General features: G+C 38.9%; 2 protein-coding genes across 3 annotated transcripts in view; both read right to left on the bottom strand.

The window, feature by feature from the left end:
- Positions 1–14114, bottom strand: part of LOC149573288 (putative RNA-dependent RNA polymerase 1) — an 87724-nt gene extending 73610 nt beyond the window's left edge. Inside the window, exons 1-2 of one of the 2 annotated variants that reach the window (XM_089814497.1) lie at positions 13497–14114; positions 12590–13139 (exon numbers count right to left, since the gene is read on the bottom strand). In XM_089814497.1, coding sequence (XP_089670623.1) covers positions 12590–13111 — 522 coding nt within the window. In that variant the 5' untranslated portion in view covers positions 13112–13139; positions 13497–14114. The remainder of the gene's footprint in view (positions 1–12589; positions 13140–13496) is intronic. The other variant, XM_089814496.1, reaches the window with a different exon arrangement.
- On the bottom strand, positions 6464–9205 carry LOC149573289 (uncharacterized). Its single transcript, XM_089814498.1, has 4 exons — positions 8057–9205; positions 7622–7918; positions 7101–7499; positions 6464–6974 (listed from the first exon to the last, which is right to left on the bottom strand). Exons 1-4 carry the CDS (start codon positions 9188–9190, stop codon positions 6588–6590), a joined length of 2217 nt encoding a protein of 738 aa, XP_089670624.1. The 5' UTR covers positions 9191–9205; the 3' UTR covers positions 6464–6587.
- Positions 14115–15715: the final 1601 nt, after the last annotated feature.

Raw genomic sequence — 15715 nt, 5'->3', positions numbered from 1 at the left:
CATTTCAAGCAGGTAATGTCTTCATGTCCAGTTCTAGCTCTACCGGATTTCACGAAGCCTTTTGAACATCATTGTGATGCATCAGGTGATGGGATTGGAGCAGTATTGATGCAGGAGAAGCATCCCATTGCATTCGAGAGTAGGAAGCTCCGAGGAGTTGAGAAAAGTTATTCTGTCTATGACCGGGAGATGTTGGCCATAATGCATGCATTGGCCAAATTTCGATCATATTTGGTAGGTGGACGTTTTGTGATCAAGACTGATCACAACAGTATTAAATACTTCATGAGCCAACGTGATCTTAATGACCGGCAACAAAAATGGGTGACTAAATTGCAGGCTTATGACTTTGACATAGAGTTTGTCAAAGGTAAGAAAAATGTGGTGGCTGATGCCTTATCTCGGAGACCTCACTTATGTGCTCTGGCAGAGATTTCAGGAGATTGGAGAGATCGGATTATAGCAGAGTATGTCGGAGATGCTTAGGCTTCTGGATTGATTTCAGGTACCATACAGGATGATCGCTATGAGGTGATAGATGGATTGATCAGAGTTCAGGACAGGGTTTATTTGATTCCGTCATCACATTTGAGAGAGGCGATACTGAAGGCATTTCATGATGCACCCACAGCTGGACATCCGGGGGTCTTCAAGACCTACAGGCAGATCCGAGAGCGGTTTTCATGGAAAGGGCTCAAGGATGATGTTCAGAGGTATGTCAGGGAGTGTGTGGTTTGTCAACAGAATAAGGGAGAACACACATTTCTTGTAGGTTTATTACAGCCCTTGCCCATTCCTGATAGGAAATGGGAAAGTATTTCGATGGACTTCATCACTGGTTTACCACGAGTGCAGGGAAGGGATTGCATCTATGTGGTGGTGGACCGCTTGACGAAGTTTGCTCACTTCATTGCTATTCCGTCCACTTACACAGCAGCACAGGTGACAGATCTTTTCTTTAGAGAGATATTCAGGTTACATGGGTTGCCCAGATTCATTGTCAGCGACCGGGATAGTAAGTTTATGAGTGTTTTTTGGCAAGAGTTGTTTAGGTTGTGTGGTACAGATCTTACACCTAGCACTAGTTATCATCCGCAAACAGATGGGCAAACAGAGATTGTGAATAAATGGGCGGAAGGATATTTGAGGAACTATGTAACTACACAACAAAAGGCTTGGATCAGATGGTTGCATATGGGAGAGTATTGTTATAACACCACTTATCATATGTCCATCAAGATGACTCCTTTCATGGCACTCTATGGTTATGAAGCACCTAGCTTCATGGATTTAGTTTTGGGGGACAGTAGAGTGCCCAAAGCCAAAAACTTATTGCAGGATAGTCAGGACATCCTGAAAGTGCTCAAAGAGAATATACAACAGGCCCAGAATCAACAGAAATTGTATGCTGATCAGCACCGAATAGAGCGCAGTTTCGAGGTAGGGGATATGGTTTACTTGAGGCTACAACCATATAGACAGTCATCGCTCAAGAAGAGCAGAGCTGAAAAGTTGAAACCTAGATTTTATGGTCCCTACAGGGTGATTCGCAAAGTGGGCAAAGTCGCCTATGAGCTTGAGCTTCCAGAGGGCAATCGAGTGCACAATGTGTTTCATGTGTCTAGGCTTAAGAAAGCCATTGGTCAGAGTGTAGTGCCTTCTGCAGATTTACCCCCTTTGGATGAGGAGGGGAAGCTTGTGTTAGTACCTGAGGCTATTCTGGATACCAGAGAGAGGAAGCTTAGAAATAGGATAGTGAAGGAATATTTGGTCAGACGGAAAGATCTGCCGGAGGAAGATTCTACATGGGAGAGTGAGCAGGTTATTCAGCAGGCTGGACTAAGATTGCTTGAGGACAAGCAATTTCAAGGGGGGCGGACTGTAATGTCCCCATTTTAGCAGTTGACCAAGTGTGTGTGCGTTAGCCTTGTTCTACATGGTCCTGAGGGCTAACGAAGGGTTTAATGGGATCTTGGAGTGTTTTGGCCTAGTCATTTCCAGTTTGGACCAAAACGAAGTTGATTTACTCAGTTTCAGGCATACTTACTATTTTTAGTAAGTCGGCAAGACACAGTGCAGGTCAATTTTGGTGATTGGATTCGATACTCCTCGGTGAGAGCTTTCCGATGAGCTATCACTCTCATTATTCGGAGTCTGATTGCTAATACATTTTAATGCCTGAAGTTTTATTAAAGTAACGTCTAATTTAATTGTAAAATATTAAAGTGTTACTTTAATATTTATTTTATGGTGATGTGTACCCAAAGGAGACATAAGGGGTATTTTAATATATGTTTTATATTACATATCTTTATCCCACATTGCCCATATGAGTTGAGCAGAACCGTGGGAATAGAATAAAAGGAAGCATTTGTAGCTTCATTAGACAGGTTGAATATGAGAAGAAATTGGTGTGTGAGTTGCAGCTTTGTTCTTGGCATTTGAGGACGTCTATCCTCTCTTGTAACATTCTAGACGTCATTCCCTTGGGGTTTGGCCTTTGGAATTCTTTCTTATTGGCTTCATTATCAGGCAGTTTAGTTGCATTTCCGGCTACAGGCAGATTTGATATTTTGCTCATATCTTCTTCACTACTTGTCCGACGCTTATACCACTTGGAGGGAATGGTATTATGAAGGTAGTGGACTGATTGGAGGACAAAGTATTGTAGCAGCAAGTTCGTAAGCATGGGCTGGAGTATTATGACAATATTGCTGAAGTAATTAAGTTATCAGGGGTTTTAAGAAGTTGAATGCAAACTGTTTGACATAATTCCTTTCAGCAATTTGGTTTAGTTAGTTGGGACATCCAAGGGGTGCCCATTACACCTCAGCACGGTGGGAGTGGGACCACTTAGGTTCCACAAGGTTGGGTGGTAGTGATTCTTTTGCCATTGTGATCTGACAATTGGGCACCGATTTTGGATATACCTTGTTGCAAATGTTTTATTCTTCTTATCTGATGATTATGTTGTATGTTCATACCCTTATATTGTGTACTTCATTTATTTCAGATCCTACAAGATGATGTATCTTATCATGATGTGTATCCTTTTAGCATTTCATACCTTGCGGCATGTGCAATGGATGAGTATGCACCTTATGTACTTGTATATCTTTTCATATGATTTTTGCACATGTAGTTATTCTATGACATGGACTTTGTATTTAATGAATCTAAACTTAATAAAACTTATGTGTGTGATTCAACGTTATGGAACCCTTGAGAGATGTAACTATATTGTTTTATTTATGTATGTATGTGATGTGTATTTGAGTTATTGCTTCCGCATTATTACCACTTGTATGTTATAATCTTTCGGAAAAAAAATTGTTTAGCAAACTTAGCATCATTATAGGTTAATTTCTCTTGGGTTCCGTAGTGGGGGGTTACACAGATCATGGCGGATTTCAGGCCCATTGCATTATGCAATACAGTCTACAAGATAATTGCTAAGATCATAGCTAATATGCTAAAAATTGTTCTAAACAAAATCATCTCTGAAGAACAAAGTGGCTTATCTTCGGGTATATCAATTATTACAGGAATCATAATTGCACACGAGGCCATCCATTCATCTAGCAAGTCTAGAAGCCTGAATATGGTAATCAAGTTGGATATACTTAAGGTAATGACCTTGTGGACAGACTATTTCTGATAAAATTCTTGCAAAAAATTGGCTTTGAAGAGGGATGTCAACTGGATTGCTAGCTGCGTTTCAAATCCAAGATTTTCAGTCTTGGCTAATGCGATCGCCCAAGGCTTCTTTGATTCCACAAAGGGGATCCATCAAGGTGACCCACTTTCCACATTCCTATTCATCATAATGGTGGAGGAATGAGGAAGAACCATCCAGCATTACAAATCAGACGGTCAATGGAAAGGAAATGAGATATGCCCAGGTTTGGAGGCTGCAAGACATCAGCAATTTGCAGATGATATGAACCCTTTTGGAAGTGCATTAAGAGTAGAAACCAGAATCATCAAGGACACACTGGATGGCTACACAAAGAAGTCCGGACAAATAATCAACTGGAAAACATCAGAGGTCTTTTTTCTCAATGTTCAACTGAGCCTACGGAGAGACATTGGAAGAATTCTGGATCTCAAAATTGCAAATCTACTTGGGAAATTCCTTGGGTTACCACTATTTAAGGGAATCAATAAGAAATGCTACCAAAAAAATCTAATAACTAGCTATAACAAGAAGATGGAACTTTGGAAGGGTAAATGGCTATCCTTGGCTAGAACAATCTTAATATTGAAATCAATATTAACAGTTTTTCCCATCTATTATATGAAATGCATGAGAATTCCAAAAGCAGTGGAAGATATATATTAACACAAGTCATGAGAAAAAAATTCTAGAGTGATCCAGAGGAAAATCATAAAATAGCTCTATTATCATGGAAAAAGATTTGCAAGCCCTTTGGAGCCAAAGGGCCAGGAGTAAGGCAGTTGTATAACATGAACCTTGCTATGGGAGAAAAATTGGTCTGAAATATGTTTTGAAAGAGCAAACGAAGGTTAGTCCAAATTTTGACGGAAAAATTTCTAGACTTGGATGAGTTTATCAGAATACTCAACACATTGGATCCTCCAAATGGATCATCAATCTAATCCTTCATCCTCAAATGCAAGATAATCATCATCAAACACATAACTTGAGAAGTCAACAATGGACCATATGATCAATTCTGGGAGAAACAGGAAGGCCACCCAGCACTTTGTTCTTTACCAGATCTCTAAAACATCATAGAAGAAACAACCAGAAGGTGAGGGAAACAGCTTATGCAGAAAATAGCAATGGCAAATAGGAATGGAAGAGGAAGTCCCTTGATGAATTGCAAGCCCTTGTAGAACAAAAGACAAAGCTACTTAGGATTTAAGAAGCAAGAGGCATCGTATGAATGACACTAAGCGATGAAATTAGATGATGTGCATCAAAAGACGGGGAATACAAAGTTAAAATAGACTACAGGGTGAAAGAGACAGCAGCCGAATATCATCTATGACCAAAAGAGATTCTATGGTGCAAATCTTGCTCACCCCGGGCTGATGCCTTTTCCTAATTAGCAATTCAGCGTCACATCCTCATGCAAGACAGTCTAAACAAAATTGGGATAATCAAATCAAGCAGATGTCCATTATGTAAACAGAAAGACAAGGATGTAAACAACTTATTGCTCTCATGCCCTTTCGCGGAAAGCTACTGGGAACACTTTCTCCAAATACCAATGCCTAGAAACCTAATGGAGTGGTTCTAACTTCTACATGTAGCCAAAGTGTGCTCAAAGAAACCTGTTCAAGAGCTTATGGCAAGTTATTCCCTCAACGGTTGTGTGGGAACTATGGAAAGAGTGCAGCAGAAGAATTTTCAAGTGGGGATCAATGCCAAGGGCAAAATTGATAAACAAAACAGAGGCAGCCATAATAGAGTTAGTCAATACAGAAAAAGAAAGAGAACACCAAAAAATAATGTCTTCACCACACAGGGTAACATTATGACAAAAACATTCAAGAGACTCACCGTTCCCACCCTAGTAGGTAACACTAATCTCACTTGGAAGAAGAAGTTGTGCGAAGAAAAGTTTGCTGGAAAGCCTCGAAGGTCGATTTGATGAAGGTAAATTTTGATGGAGCAGCATGAGACAACCCTGGTCCCAATGGGATAGGATGTGTGGTCAGAGATGAATTCAAAACTACCTTGGCAAAGCATATGGAGTATATTAGAGTTGCCACAAACAGCCAGACGGAGTTCAGAGTGGCACTTCATAGATTAGAATTGGGAATAGAATGTGGAGCCAAAATTATACACCTTGAAGGAGATTCGATGATCACAGTTAACCCCATTAAGCAAAACTCTACCCCTGACTGGAGATTGAACGCATAAGGGAGAAGATGGAGGAACTGGAGGAATTCAAAATCAGCCATATATATCGTAGAGGCAACTTGACAACAGATGAACTGGCAAAAAGAGCCATCAGGGTACGTAAGGTCATTTGAACCACGAAAACCTTGCTTGGATCAAAATAAGGAAAGGGGGGAAAGGGAGGAACAGTGAATAGGAATTTGGCGTAAGTAGTAGTAATGAATCTTCCTAAGTTGCCGATTCGGGTTCGGGGACGGGTTCGGGTTCGGGGTTCAGTTCGTGGGTTCGGGCAATTTTTTTTTCCCCATTTGGGTTCGTGGGTGGGTTCGTTAGTGTGTATATATATATATATATATATATATATATATATATATATGCAAAAAAAATATAAACTCATATAGTTGTAAAAGTAAAACTAAGTCATTCCATAGTATGAATATATCAATGTTACTTGATTATTGATCAATGCCAAATGTCAAAGATAAACATTAAATACTCACTCATTAATCTATGCTAATGTTGTAAATAAAATCATACATTGAATTACTAAAATGCAAAATGGAATTTCAAAACATAGACTACTTCATCAGATTGATAGATAATAAATTATGACTTAATAAAGTTTGAAACTGTGAAACATAGTGATAAATCATAAATGACTCAATGAGTCAATGACAAATGTTTAAACATAGTTTATCAAAGATGCAAATGCCCTTCAAGGGTCAAATGGGTCATCAAAATATGAGGGATCAATGGCTTCATCCTCATCTATATCATTGACATTTTCCACATCATTGGAGCCCAAACCGGTTCCACTAGCCCCAGATGCAGCCACATCCTCCTCCTCGTCCTCCTCAACATCTAGCAAGGCAATTCTAGATATATCTTGGACAGTCATATCCAAGTTAGAAGTCTCAGGTAGTACATCCCACAACTTCTCTGGTCCCTTCTTATATCCTGGATCCTTGCGTGATAAGAGGCGCCAGTTGTTGTGAATAAATACCAAGTCCTCTGCTTTCTTTGAACCCAACCGGTTACGCTTCACTGAGTGGATAAAGGAGTATGTACTCCAATTCCGCTCAGCAGCAGAAGAGCTTGCAACCTAGAGAGACAACCAACAAATTTTAAAAAATTAGCTAAGTAATTTTACAATACAATAGGAATTTAAGAGTGCTAATTCGACAAGCTAAGTAGCCATAAGAAAAGGAAAAAAAACTTAAATACATACTTGTGACAAGATCTTAATGGCAAGAGGTTGGAGGTACAGGTAACTTTCCCCATGTAAGTACCACCATCCAATGGCATCCAATTTACTTTGGTCATTGATTGCATCAGGCTCTGCATTTTTGCTTGAGACAAAATCAACAAACTCTCTCCTAACATTTGATGCCACATCAGGATCACTAAAGAGCCTGTTAAGTGCCCTCTTATACCCAGCAGCAACTTCAGGATCTCTATATGGTGCCACTCTACCAGGAATCGCAAGTATCTCACTGCTATAATATCTAGGAGAAAGTGCATATGCCAAGAGGTGCAAAGGTGTAGTCATCTTGTTCCAACGATGTAGAACAATTTTCTCCACCTTAGTGTACAAGGTATCAGGATCCTGCTCTCTCCTCTGAATGACCTGGGATGTCAAATGATGTACATGTAAGTTATCTTGATGTAGTGTTAATAACTTAATTAAAATCAAAAATCAAAATCTCTCAATAAACAAGGATAAAGTATTGTATAAAAATTTAAACTTACTGATTTCATTCTTTCTAGCATAGAGTCCATGGCATCATATATGTTTCCCAAACAAGGCTCATCCGTGTCGGCATACCGAAGCATAGACATGATGGGCTCGGTGAGTTCTAATGCATATTCCACCCTATTCCAAAAATTATCACTCAAGATCAAATCCTTTACAGTTTTGGCCTTTTCTGTATCAGTTTGCTTCCATCCACCCCATTTGTTGCTAATAACCATTTGACCCAATGCCTCTTTCACCCTCACAAGTCGTCTAAGGACGATTGTGTGTGAAGCAAACCTTGTTTCAGCAACCTATTACCATGTTAATTCAAATTGTAAGTTAATATGATAAGTTGATAACACAAAAATTTAAGAATATGTATTAAATTTTGTAAAGTATGACACAAAAATTAATATGATAAATGAAGCTAAATAAAGTTTAAAATTTACCTTCAATAATTCCAAGCGGGAGAAAGTTCTGAAAATTGCTTGTGACATATGGTGGTTTGTCACAAACATTTGGATCTGCTCACCCTCCTCATACACATTTTTCATCCATTCAATTTGGCTGCCCATTGTTTTCATCACCAAGTTCAAGGTGTGGACAGTGCATGGTGTCCAAAAGATATGCTCATATCGTGCTTCTACCAAAGCACCTGCAGCCTTACAAACTTTAGCATTGTCCGTTATTACTTGGACAACATTGTCAACTCCCACGGACTCTATGGATTCAATGAGAAGTTGGGCAATAAAATTTGCATCCTTTACTTGCCCTTCACAATCAACCGCCTTCAAAAACATTGCCCCCTTGGGGCAAACAGCAATCACATTTATTAAAGGACGGTTTTTGCAATCTTTCCATCCATCAGAGACAATGCTCACCCCCGTTTGGATCCAAGAATCTCTTATTGGTTTGAGGAGGTTTTCTACATTCTTTCTCTCCTTATGCAATATGGTGGTTCTCAACTTTTCATATCCAGGGGATTGGTAACCATGAGGTGCATCATTTATTGCTTTCACCATCTCTCTCCAATAAGGGGATCTCACTAGATTGAATGAAACACCATTTGTAATGAGGCAACGCCCAACCTTTATGTCAGCAATTTCTCTCTTGTCATTTTCAAATGCCGTATCTAATGGGCCTCTCTTGCGGGATGCGGGTGTTTCTATTTCATCTTCATCCATAGATGGGGTAGGTAGGAAGGGATGTGGTTTACTAATTGTTTGAGAGGGTGGTGTTGGTGGTATTTGCTTTGACTTATCTTTTTTTACCTTTGACACTAATCTATCAGCCTCTTCTTGTTCTTTTAACATGCCTGCTATTTGAGGAGCTGACAACCCTTTTTTACCTCCCTCTGGGGGCCCCTCACACATTGAAATCCCTTGACCTGGTGGACCTATCAAATGATGTTTAACCCGGAAATAGGAGCTTCTATATTGGTTTTGGCAAAAATTGCATTTCCATATATACCCTCCCCCACCAGCACATTGCTCAATTCTTGTTGTATACTTCCACAAAGGAGAGCCTTTATCAATTTTAAATCTTTGGGATCCCACCCCACCCACTGAACCCTGACTACTCATTCTTGGATTCTTGCAATCTATAAAAACAAATTTAAAAAAATATTTCAAAACTTATACAAAACTTGATAAAAATTTAGAACAATAAATATAAAAAATTTAAAAAACTAAAAACAAACTATGAAAGAAGCAAAAGGAAGGATCAAATGCATACCTGGAACACTCAACACTGATTATTTGAAGGATTTGAAACTCCACAAATAATCTCTACAACCTTCTCTTCAAACTTGCAAAATGGCCACACCAAAATGAGAGAGCAAAATGACAAAGCAAATGAGAGATTAGATGAATGAAATGCATCTAATAGGCCTTACTTTAGGGTTTGGCAAAAAAAATAATGAAAAAAACATTATTTTATTGCTTTTTTGGGCCACTTTTTGGCCCCACCTGCCGCGGGTCCGCCCGGATTCGCCCGGGTCCGCGACCGGTCCGGGCAGGGTCCGCATTTTGGCCTGCGGGTCCTCCCGGGTCCGTGCAAGCACGGACCCGGGAGGACCCGCAGGCCAAAATGCGGACCCTGCCCGGACCGGTCGCGAACCCGGGCTCGGATCCGGACCCGAATGAATCCGGACCCGGACCCGAGCTCCAGGGTGCGAATCCGGTAACTTAGGAATCTTCTAGTATGAAATGACAGACATTCTTCACATCAAGAGAACACACAAATCAACGACAAAAGAGGTGGTTGATAGTTAATATGTGGTACACAAGTAGCATGACAATTGACAGCTTGAAGGAAATGTAATTTTGAAGTACATGGGGAATTACACTCATTAGAGATTTGTGTGGGCAATTGTACCATATCATTAATGGCATGTGTATCTTAAGATACAATGGATAGATATGGGGAAGAGGTGGCAAAAAACTAGCTTGAAATGGGCCCATGCCAGGGAATAAAGAATGATGTTTGGTACTGGAAAGTACACTTGAAAAAGTAATTTGATGGTAGTTGTGCCATATCATTTATGGTAAGTTCGTGTGGCAAGATAGGGAGAAAGATTTGATGCATCTCGACAGATGGAGAAGGGCTATTTAACAAGAGAAACTACCAGTAGTAAGTCACCACTTTGGACCCGAAAACATACCACCTGGAACGATTGACATGCCAATATGCCTAGAGACAACAAAGAGCATGGTGTATTTCTTCAGAGAGATAACGGAAAGGCAATTATTGTGGATGATTTATGTGGAGTATTCATTGGTGCTTCATGTAGTAAAGGAAATCCTTGACCGTGGGTCTGTGGACTTACCACAGGCACTGTGTCAATACGGACATTACAGCCATGTTTTTGGCATTTGCACTATGTAGAGGGGTGTTGAAGCCAAAGGCAAAGAATTTGGGCCACAGGGAAGATTGGCGCTGTATTGGATAATGTAGACAGTAAGAACATGATCCTTGTGTTGCAGCAGTACTATTTGGGGGAAGGATGTGGGTATAAAGGGGAAATCAGAAAATTCCCCCCCATCATCTCTATGGAGCTGGATGAGCTGACGGCACGGTTGAGTGACAAGGATAGGAACCTTGAATTCCTACAGCATCTGGCAGCTGCCCTACCACCAACAACGAAGGAATGGTTGCATATATTCAAATCACAGCAAGGATTCTTGGTTCTGAGTGACACTGATGATGAGGATGAGGATGAGGATGAGGATGAGGGACTGGAGAAAACAATGCTGCATGACAGTGGTGAAGACTGGAGACCGGATGACTCAAGGGTTGTAGAGGAGCTAGCCAATGGCCCAGGCCACAGGATGTGCAAGGATGACTGTCCAGTGAAGGCTCGAGCAGGCAGAAAAGAGACATTTGGCAATTGACCCAAGGAGTCCCTTGTTCACAGGGCTTTGAGGCCCCCTAGGAAAGAAGAAGAGAAGGACAAGGTAAGTCCTCTGTGTCTAGTTGTTGTGATGCTTTTTTTTATGTAAAGAATTTTGTCTATATGTAAAGGGGTGAGTAGTATTTACATCGAATGGTTTATGACAGTGTATAAGGGTTGTAGGTTTGATGCTGGCAGCAGCAATTTTGCCAGGTTAAGATCGGCAAATAGAACTCAGTAATGCAATCAGATTTTGTATGAAGTTATCTAAACTTTGTAATACTTTCCTTTGAAATAAAATAAAGGGTGCTGGCCCACCCAGCTATTAAATTACCAAAAAGAGAAATCATTGACAAGGTCTGCCTGCCGCTTTAGAACAACACAAAGAGTAGTGTGGATGCTGATCTTGACTAAGCATTCATTCCATCAGACTACCAAAAAAACGAAAAGAGTTCATAAAAGGTGGTCAACATGCATAGTTTGTTTGAGGTTGACAAGATCAAGCAAATGGCGGATTTCTTGACTAAGATCCATATCAGAAGATTGGAAATGGAAAGAAATAAGGAATCTGTTTAACACATTCTGCTGGTCCCATAGACTGCTGTGGTCTCATGAATGTCATTAAAATCGAATTCATCCATTCATAAAGCATGACCTGACATCAAATTATTGGGAACACCGAGCAAACCTTTTTTCACAGACTTTACCATTAAATGTGTGGATACATTGAATCTAAGCACATTGCCCAAATAGTTGGACGAAACTGCATTGTCCATGGATGCGGGAAGGTCTGTTTAACCCAGGAGTGATCTTCCCGCTTAGGAAAAAAAGATTGGCAGGGCCTAGTGCCTAAGGGTTCACCCACTTACCCCAGAAAGGTTGGGTATGAACAATTACAATTATGGGGTGGTAAGCATGCCACAAAACATTGTCATTATTACCAGCATCGTAACAACTGACAAGAGTTAGATTTACTGAATGTAAAGAACACGGGGGTGGTAGTAGCTGTGCATAATTTTGAAATTTTCTTTATTGATTGAAACATAATTCTAATATCTTCGAGGCAATGTCTGTGCTCTCTCCTCGTCCATTTTTAGAATTCCTTCAAGTCATTTACTCACTGTTCCACTGCTATATTCATTAACACATTACTAGTGCATTATAGAAAGATATTATATTCATCCATGCAAATTGATAAAGAGATATTGTATTTATCCATGCAAAATGAAGGCTAGACTCTAAAACAAGAGCACAGACCTTAGAATTGTTCAATTTCATAAGCCGATAAAGCGTGAATCTGCGGAAACGCGTATTATATTCTTCACCCCCAAGGAATACTATGTACTCATATTTTTCAGAAAGAAATATTCCTTAGTAGTAAAGCAATGCAAGTACTGAAAAGTCGGGTGAGATATGGGGTTTTGTTGTGTGACAAAGGAACTCGCTATATGTCTCCATGTATAACTTAACACTTGATATGGTAACAATCATAAGCATCATGATTTTAGCGCGGCTACAGGATGTATATACTAAAGTATGCATACCCTATAACCGCAAAAAAAGAAGGGGAGAGAAATCCTGAAGAGCAAACCTGAATCAAAAGAATCTTCGAACCACTTGCATAACGGAGATGTAGATGACGAATATCTCTAAAGGCAAGCTCCAACTTGTAATCAATATATCGCTCACTGAGAAAGATGCTTAGCTTCCTGATATCAAATCCAAACTCCACGGCAACGGAATTACCAGAATTCCAAAGAAAAGAGAATACATTCTGCGATATTAAATTACCCAAGTAAAGCTTCCCTTCCTCAATACGAGTTGGCATGGATTTTGCCTTCGCTACTATGTCTCTCTCCAGATACTGAGATGTTAATTTATTCTGACCGACTGTAATAAGACCTCCGCTTGCCAATCCCCGGACTAGCTTTGCTAAATCGGGGCTTGCAAATTGCACATGAGCATACATCCTCGACTTGTTTGATTTCGGTGTCCTCAGCTTACATGCGATAACTGTCCCCTTCCCAGTAATTTCTTCCAGCAGTTCAACGAGCCCTTTTGGATCTTGTACTACTGGTAGATTTGATAGTTGAATGCTCCGGCTGCTATCCATGGCTAAGCTCCCAATAATTACGGCTACACTAAAATGACCACAATCAGAGACATACACTATAATATGTAATCACAATAACTAATGTAAAAGCATATTGATCTCTGAGAAATTTCTGATATTTGGTATATGATCCCATCATGTGAAAGTTAATTGCTGACGAATTATAATTGGCACTCGGATAACTATGAAGCAGCTAGACAACAGAAGTGATCTCTGAATGCAAACTAATCTTGAGCTGAACCTACAAGGATGAGCAAGTACGCAGTTCTTCAATTCACAAATTAAGCCGAAGTAAAGAAGATGCATGCGCCATTAAATCCTTAAAAACTATATCAGCTCAGTCTTGGCCCAGTTTAACTAATCACTTAGGAGAACAGCTACTTACAAGTGGGTTCTACTGTAGCTGCAAATATCTCGCCTTGTCAAATTTGAGATCTCGAGAGCTTTGTCACATTTCACTCAAACCCATTTACAGGCTTATGTTTACCACATTTTCGATGCCAAATTTCAATAATTCTGCCTTGTCAAACTCAAGATCTCCACAGCTTTGTCATCTGTCACTCAAACCCATTTATCAAGCTTATGTTTTCCCCAGTTTCTGGTATCACATTTCATAAAATTCGTTCTTCTAGCCCAAGAATTGTATATATAATATTTAGTAATATACACATCGTGGACTGCTTTTGGGGCCGAATCTAACTGAAGAAAGCTCGAGGGTACTTCCTTTGTGACAGAATTTGTTTAGTGTGTTCACTTTATCTCCATTATCAGCCTGTAAGAAACACTAAATGTCATAATCAGCGACAGCACAATGTGAGAAAATCCAAACCTACGCGTCTCATGACATCACAGACTAAGACGACCATGGTAAAGTCTGCAACAATGAATTGTTGCACTGTGAACTCCGCATACAAGGATTGCCATTGGCTGTCTGGCTTATGTACCTTTCGGCCCCTTGAAATGGCGGGACACAGAAATTTCCGTTGAGCTCTCCTCCTCTTGTCAAATAAAAATAGGGGAGAGGACCTGATACTTGAACACCCTAACTAACTTTGCGCTTATCAAAATCTTACGTAAAAATTTCATATTTTTTCAATTTTTTAAAGTAACTTATTTGGCAAGTCGTCTATTTATAACTAAGGTTTTATGTCCACATCACCCATTATGATGCCACATCAACATGCTTTTTGCCAAGTTGTCTAAAACAGCCCTAAAAAAAAGTAAGACCAATAGTTATGCATAAAGAGTACCCATAGTTGAACTGTTGATGTGGCATCACATCATTGGTTAATTTTTATAACTAAGAGTACATTTTATTCAATTTTGGGTAGTTAACATTGTACTAACAACTTTAAAGTCACAAGTATTGGTACAATGTTGTCAAAAAAAAAAATTGGACATTAAGTCAGTAAGTGTGAACAACTCCATTCACAACTATTAGAACGTGCTCAAGTATTGAATCCTCTCCCCTACATAGAAAGGGTCGTGGGGTCCTCAGAATGCATAATATGAAAGTGTTGTTAATTCGATTGCACGAGTTTTCTAGGTCTCTAGAATTTAGATTTTGATTGGTCTTGAGGGGAGGCTTGTTTTCATAAGTTTATAGGGAAAAGGTACCATGATGTTTTTAAATTAAAAGCTACGAATTGAAAACTTCACCTTGTTTTGTTTGAATTGAAATCTTCCTCTTAAGCTTGGGGGATCTATATTAATCGTTGTTTACACTATTTTGAAAAATATAATCCATCTAAATCTAATTATAAAAGTATGGTAAGGATGAGTAGACACTTAAATTTATTCATATTTAATCAAAGGTGACTTTGATGAACTTATTTAATTTTTTTATCTTATTTTTATTTCATTAATTAAATAAATGTATTTTTTATTTAAGTAATATTTTTTTACTGTTGTTCATGTCTATTTAATTATAGCCTTTAAATTTTTATATATAAATGAGAATCGAAAGTTGTCATTATGCAATAAATGTCTCTTTCACATGCCTAATTAAGATCTTCTCTAGATTAATTGAATCTAAACACTATTCAAAATTCAAGCTAACTTTTCATTTCATTTATGCATTTCAAACTAAATCTCTTAAATAAAGATGTCATAATGCATTCTGAAATCTAACCTAATCCTTCATGTGACACTTCTAGTCTTCCTCATGATTATAACATTGAGCCTAACCCTAATCTTTAATAAATCTTACAATCTATCATGAATCTATCATAGTGATTAGTTTTGCCTCTTGAGAATTCCTTTTTTAGAGATCTCTAGCTCCATTTTGATATATTTCTTTAGCATACTATTATGGTATCCTTTCTATCTCCCAAAAATTTTAAGCATATCATCATATTGTTGGGTTGATGAGCAACCATATACAATCTACCAACATAACATATCATTTAATATTTTCAGGTTTGCATGTATTTGGCTTGAATAGGCTAAATTTTAAGCATTTTTAAGTTGTCTTTTACATACAATAGATTTTGGAGATCCTGACATAATTGGATTTGATTGGGTATGGACAGATTTAAGTTGTCTAAATTTTTTGCCTTTTTAAGATGATGGGGATTAGGGCTAGGCAAAAATTTGTAGTCATGT

This window comes from Cupressus sempervirens, chromosome 2, assembly GCF_028749045.1.
Source record: "Cupressus sempervirens isolate cs-2001-9-10 chromosome 2, ASM2874904v1, whole genome shotgun sequence".
Lineage (NCBI taxonomy): Eukaryota > Viridiplantae > Streptophyta > Pinopsida > Cupressales > Cupressaceae > Cupressus > Cupressus sempervirens.
This window is presented reverse-complemented; position numbering and strand designations above follow the sequence as displayed.

Excerpts from the sequence above, each read along its gene's own strand:
- LOC149573289 (XM_089814498.1), bottom strand. The coding sequence starts at position 9,190 with ATGAGTAGTCAGGGTTCAGTGGGTGGGGTGGGATCCCAAAGATTTAAA. Across the intron at positions 7,500-7,621 it reads TGCTAGAAAGAATGAAATCA|GTCATTCAGAGGAGAGAGCA; the intron begins GTAAGTTTAAAT and ends TTGACATCCCAG. Across the intron at positions 6,975-7,100 it reads CCATTAAGATCTTGTCACAA|GTTGCAAGCTCTTCTGCTGC; the intron begins GTATGTATTTAA and ends TTGTCTCTCTAG.